We start from the raw sequence: 6,218 nt of genomic DNA on the forward strand, positions 1-6,218 counted from the left end.
TGCGGGCAGCCCAGGGACCCGGGGGGGGAGGGGACGGGAGACCAGCCTAGGGCAGCACAGGCCGGGCTGCTGACGCAGAGGAGAGCCGTGGGGGGATGGAGGGGGGCTGGGCGCTGAAGGACAGGGCCAGGGGTGCGGCCCTCCAGAGGACGACCCCAGAGCCGTGCCTGCAGCCCCATGAGGAAGCACTCTGGTCAGTCGGCACTGCTGGCGCTGCTGGGGGGTGGGGCGCTGACCCTCTGCACAGCACAGAGCATGGATGGCTCAGCTGGGCTGGGCAGACAGGGAAACTGAGGCCCGTGGAGTGGGCTGATCTGTTTGGGAAGGTGGTGAGCTCCCCGTGCTGGAGACGGGCAGCATGTCTGTCACACAGCCATAGAAGTTCGGGGGGTGGACCAGGTGACCTGGGAGTGAGCGTCCAGGCTCTCTGATGCAGCCCACCTGGACCAAGGTGTCGAGCGCAGGCAGGAGCCTTGGAGACCAGGCAAGCCTCTGACCCACCTTCTCCTGGCTGCTGTGGGCGGTCAGGGAGCGGTGGGCGGCGCCTCGCAGGGCAGGCCTGTAGTTGCAGAAATTCCCGGTTGGATCCATCTGGTGCTGGAAGGAGGCAGGGACGTAGCTGGGCACTGTCCCTGGGGAAGGCCGGCGCCCCCGGCTGCCAACACCATGCTCACCTCCAGGATGAAACGCTTGGCTGTCCTCACTTCGGCCCAGGTCTTCTTCAGCCTGGACCCGGGCTCATGTTCATGCCAGCTGCAGAGGGAGGCGCGCTGGGCGGCTGCCCCGGGCTGCAGTCCCATCACTGCCCCGGGCGGAGGGCTTCTGTGTGGGCCCCCTGCCCAGCCTCTGCGGCTGCAGCCTGACTGGGCTGAGATCTGCAGCAGCCTCGGCCGCCAGGCAGCAGGTAGGTGTGTGGGGGTGACCTGGCTTCTGCATGTGCAGGCCCCATCCCAGTCCTCCGCACACTGGCCCACACGGCACCAGGGCCAGCTTTGGGCCCTGCTCTCCCTGGAACCGGGGGCATACTGCCACACCCTCGCCAAGCACCCCGAGCAGGCTGAGCCCAACTCAAACTTGGTGCCCTTCCGGACCTCTGGGTGGGGATGCGGGCCCAACTGGCACTCTCTGCTCAGAGGAGATCCCTGGCTCGAAGCCCGCACGCCTGGGTGCCCACGCCTGCCTGCCCGGTGCTGGACTCAGGCCAGCTACTCACAGACGATGGCCACGAGGGAGTTGAAGTTGCCAATGTTGAAGCACTCGCGGGCCACTTCGATGAAGAACTCGATCAGCTGGGCCCTCCGCTTCTTGGACAGCTGGGGACAGCACCCGAGCCTCAGCAATGACCGGTCCCCGTCCAGCCGTGACCACCCACCCTGCCCACTGGCCAGTCCCTCCTGCGGGCTGGGATGTGTGATCTGGGCCATCTGCGGCCTCGGGCTCAGGGCCCTGAGCAGCGCAGCGCAGGCCACTGCCAGCGAGGGCGCAGGGGGCCACTTCCAGCCAGGGAGGCCCTTTTCCCAGGCCAGGCCACACCCTCCAGAGGCAGAAAGCACGCTTGCTCCTCCTCCCTCCCAGCATCGGGCTGGTCTCCCCAGCCAGGACCACACCCGACCCTGGACCACACGCCGACTCCACTCAGGTAAACCCGCTGCCCGCTGCCAGGGACACTCCAGGCCCCACCGTGCTCTTCCCGCAGATAACACTGGCCTGGGCCTGCTGCCCCCAGCAGTGCGCTGTGTCTGCAGAGACGGGCCGCCCGAACCCCTCAGACAGCCCTGCCTCCGGCCTGCCCTGTCCCTCAGGGAGCAGGTGACTGTGCTGGCGGCCGAGCGAGGGGGGCCCGGGGACAGGACCCTCCCACCGCAGAGGCGTCACAGGCCATCGTTTCCTTCTGGCCAGGCCTCGTCCTCTTCGCCTGCCACAGGTGTTCGCCCCCGAAAGCCCCTTGCACCCCAAGCTCTGTCGCAGCATCTGGTGCTGGAGAGCCCACGGGCAAGCGTGCCGCCTGCAGTCCTTCCCGGTGATGAGTGGCCCAGGCTCCCCTGATGTGGGGTGCCAGAGGGGGGCCCTCTGCTGTGAGGAAGAGCCGCCTGGCTGATGGACGGTTCTTGCTGACATGCATGTCGGTTTAGACCGGCCAGGTCTACCTGCTTCCCCAGAGAAGCCAGAGACTGGACTTGGAGCGTGCAGTCTCCTCGCTCTTAAAGGCTGGGCCATTTCCAACTCTAAATCTGAGGGGCCCAAACGCAGTGCGCTGCAGGCCCGCGGCCCAGCGGGCAGGCACCGTGGAAGCAAGCCGCCCCTGGCACCCTCTGCTAGCGGCTGGAGGTCCGTGCTGGCTCTGCCCAGAGGGGAAGCGTCACTGCAGGCAAGCCTGGTGGCAGCTGGTGTCCCGGGGGGGCCCAGCCTGGCCAGGCTGGGGGACAGATGGCTCAAGAAGCCCTTCTGGCTCCCCCAGGCGAGCTCCTCCCGCCTGCGCGCTCTGCCACGCCCGCTCCGTCCCGGGCTCTACGTACCATGCAGACCTCAGTGGCCACGAGGGAGGACAACCTGTTGAACCATTTCACGTCAGCCTCCAGGTTCCTGGTCTTATCACCGAAACGGGGCTAGGAGAGATGGAAGGGCTGCACTCCGTCTTTTTGTCAATGGATTTTGGAACATGAAGTCAGTTCAGGATCATGATAGACAATTTGGAAAATGTCGGGACCGCAAAACCATCCAGAAACACCAATGACCTGATGCTCATCTTCTAGTCTTGTTCCAATGCACGTGGAGATGTAGTGTAACATGATATAGATCAATATGATATGTAATCATCGATCCTCCTTACTCACAGATTCTGTATTTGTGACTCCACCTACTCCCTAAAAATTCATTTGTAACCCCCAGGCCTCACTTTCCCTCTCACTCACGGACATGTGCCGAGTGGCAAAATACTGGAGTCACCCAGCACATGCTGGGGTTAAGCGAAATGATGCCTGGCCTTCTTGCTTCAGCCCCGTGTTGACACGTGTCCTTCCTGCCGTCCATTGGGCGTCACGGGGATTTCACGCGTCCTGTGCCCAGCGCAGTGCTGCGGGCTGTCTTGCCTCCCCAAGCAGGAAGCTTGTGGTGCCCGAAGGGAATGTAGGCGTGAGATGCGCTTTCAGGCATGAGTCATAGTGCTACTGGCAATGAGTTCAATGTCATTGAATGAACAATATTTACTGAAGAAGATGTCTTTAAACAGAAACGCACATAAAATAAGGCTCTTTGTTGATTGGTTGATGAAAATGTTGGGATGAGAGGCTCGCAAGGAACCTAACCCTGCGTTTCCCTTGGGAGCAATGGGTGTTTGCTGATGCAGCGTTCCCGACAAGTTTGTAGGACATAGCTACCATGAAGATCGACTGTATCTTCCTTTTGCTACGTAACTATATATATTTCCATATTTTTCCACGTGAACCTTTCACGTACCATACAATATCCTTTGGAATTTTTTTCAATTGATGTAGAACATTCCACTGTATAAATACACCACAATTTTTAAAATTACACTTAAATATAGACGTTAAAATTGAGAGGTGACTTTCAGTAAATAGTGTGTGTTGGGGGGGAAGGGGAGACTTATCCAAGAAAGCAAAGAAAGGAGAAGAACAGGGACAGGAAAGGTAAGGGAGGCCACCAAAGGCGGGCGAGCAGACAGTAAGCACAGACCCCCACCCAGCAGTAATCACGATCACTACAATGCAAAGCCCAGGTGCATGCGAGTTTCAAGAGACACACCCCAAACCTAAGGAGATAAGTGAAAATATAGAAAAACAGATATGATAAACACCACAGCGATGTGTTAATATTAGACAAGACAAACTCCAAGGCGAAAAGCATTAGAAGAGATTAAAGGGCAGTTGTATAATGATAAAAGGTTCAAGTTATCGAGAATATGTCGCAAGTCTAAACTTGTCTGCACCTAACAACACAGCTTCAAAATATGAAGGCAAAAAAAAATCAGATAAAAAAATAAAAAGATAGAGAAGATTCTGAATAACTTTGTCTATAAAGTGAAAACTTGGGAGGAACGGTCAAATTCCTGGAAAAATATAAATTACAAAACAGTAAAGAAGAGGACATACCGATGGCCATTAGACATATGAAAAGAGGCTCAACATCGCCAATCATCAGAGAAATGCAAATTAAAACCACAGCGAGGTATCACCTCCCGCCTGTCAGGATGGCTACCAGCAACAAAACAGCAAACAACGAGCGGTGACAAGGATGTGGCGTGCTGTTGGACTGCAGGTTGGGAAACAGAATGGAGGCCCTTCAGAATATTAAAAGTGGAGCTGCCTTATGACCCAGCAATTCCACTTCTGGGAATGTATCTGAAGAAACTCTCCAAAAACCATAAAGGCTGGGGCCTTCCGGCTGCCGGGCAGGGCCTTCCTTCCCCCAGCTGCCAGCTGCTGGCCGGGGCCTTGCTCCGTTCTGTGCCGCCCCCTGGTGGTCAGTGCACATCAGAGAGGGCAGTTGAACTCCTGGTCAGTCAAACTCCCCAGGGGGCAATTTGCATATGAGCCTTTCATTATATAGGATGGCTGTAAAATCCCCTCCCTTTTCCAACTACATACTTTTGGAGGTTAGATTTTCCACCAATAATGTCAAAAGATTGAATGCAGAGCCAGGTAAGAGAATTCAGCTGTCTTCTAAATCAGTCATTAAAGAGATTTGTAAAAATGCTGTGAAACAACGTCACTCTTTTTTTTTTTATTTTGGAAAAGTAAAAACTGGTTTTTTTATTTTGGAAAATATAGTTATGTTTCATAAAATATGGTAACTATGTGTATAGTGGGTTACTATGAATAAATAAATAAGTTAAAAAGTTATCGGTTTTATGCGCTAATATGGTGGCCATTTTAATGATAAATATCAGTACAGAAAAACCAACATAACCCAAAGTTCTTTGGAGTCCTCCCTAATTTGTTAAATGGAAAGCTGTCCTGAGACCAAAACATGTGCGAACTGATGGCCTAGGAAAATGTGTCCCAGGAACGTGTAAGAATGTTCCCAGCAGCAATATCTCTCATGGCAAGAGCCAGAAACCACACAAATGCTCATCTACAATAGAGTGGGTAAATAAATGTCACGTGTGATCTTGACGTTCTTCACAATAAAAAAAAAATGCTTGAAAATGCCCAAATAATGCGTGAGGAACAAAAAGCCAGCCAAGAGTGGCCACGTCTGCTTCCCACCCCTGCTGGGTTTCCTAATCACTGTGGTTGACACTAGGGGAGGAAAATTTGCAGGACATCTAGTTGACAAAGGATAATTATCTAACGCAAAAACTCATAAAAATCCTTAAGGAAAAGACAAATTTCCAAAAGAACACAATGACCGCAGCGACAGTCTTCTTAGAGATCGTCTCCACAATGATCGTCTCCACAGCTTGTGCAAGTGGCTACGCATCACGCACCCTCCCTTTCGCTGTTGTTACAAACGGCCACACACCCTTTGTCACTGCTGCTCACTCTACTCCCCTCTCTCGCCAACACATCTTGGGGTCACTCCATACCGACAGCTGCTTTTATTCTCTTTAACAGTTGTGTAACGTACATAGAATGAATGGATGCACTAAAATGTTAAACCGTTTCTATGGGTGATAAGGTAGTTTGCTTCCAGCCTGTGGACTTTATAAACACGGTTTATCTCAAATCTTCGTGTGCACATCTCTGTGTGCGTGGGTGTGCTAGCATATCTGGTGGGTAAATTGTTAGGTGTGGAAAACTGGGGTCCAGGGTGTGCATTCCAAGTGTTGATGCTGTGGCCACACTGCCCTCGGAAGCGGCTGCGCCAATTTCCCCAGCAGCCGAGGGTGAGAGTTCCCTCCCCACACAGGCACAGAGTTCACCTCGCTAATCTATCTGATCGGGGGATGCAATGTGTATTTAATTAATTTGCACTTCTTTTATTAGGTGCTGGGCAGAAGACACGCTGTCTCCCGTTCTGACTGCATTTGACCCCGGTGGTCCCCTGCTGGTTGGGCTCTGAAGGGGGAGGGCAGCTCTGAAATCTGGGTGAGGACCTCGCCCTGCGCACTTGGCCCAAAGGCCACTCCACCCTCGGAGGGACGCTTCCCTGGGCAGCGCGCATCAGCCTGCACTTCTCTGAGTGGCCGCTGGAGGGAGCCCCTCGCCCACCGAAACGCACCCAGTTGGGGTCGCCTGGCCCGGGTCGCTAGGAAG

At 54.5% G+C, this 6,218-nt stretch overlaps 1 protein-coding gene across 1 annotated transcript in view; it reads right to left on the reverse strand.

Annotated features, from left to right (window-relative positions):
* RASGEF1C (RasGEF domain family member 1C) overlaps nt 1-6,218 on the reverse strand; it is a 53,011-nt gene that overhangs the window by 33,343 nt on the left and 13,450 nt on the right. The window contains 5 exon segments of the mRNA XM_015571533.1: nt 502-597; nt 675-733; nt 736-753; nt 1,214-1,313; nt 2,517-2,608. Coding sequence (XP_015427019.1) covers nt 502-597; nt 675-733; nt 736-753; nt 1,214-1,313; nt 2,517-2,608 — 365 coding nt within the window.

This window comes from Myotis davidii, unplaced genomic scaffold (assembly GCF_000327345.1).
Source record: "Myotis davidii unplaced genomic scaffold, ASM32734v1 scaffold648, whole genome shotgun sequence".
Lineage (NCBI taxonomy): Eukaryota > Metazoa > Chordata > Mammalia > Chiroptera > Vespertilionidae > Myotis > Myotis davidii.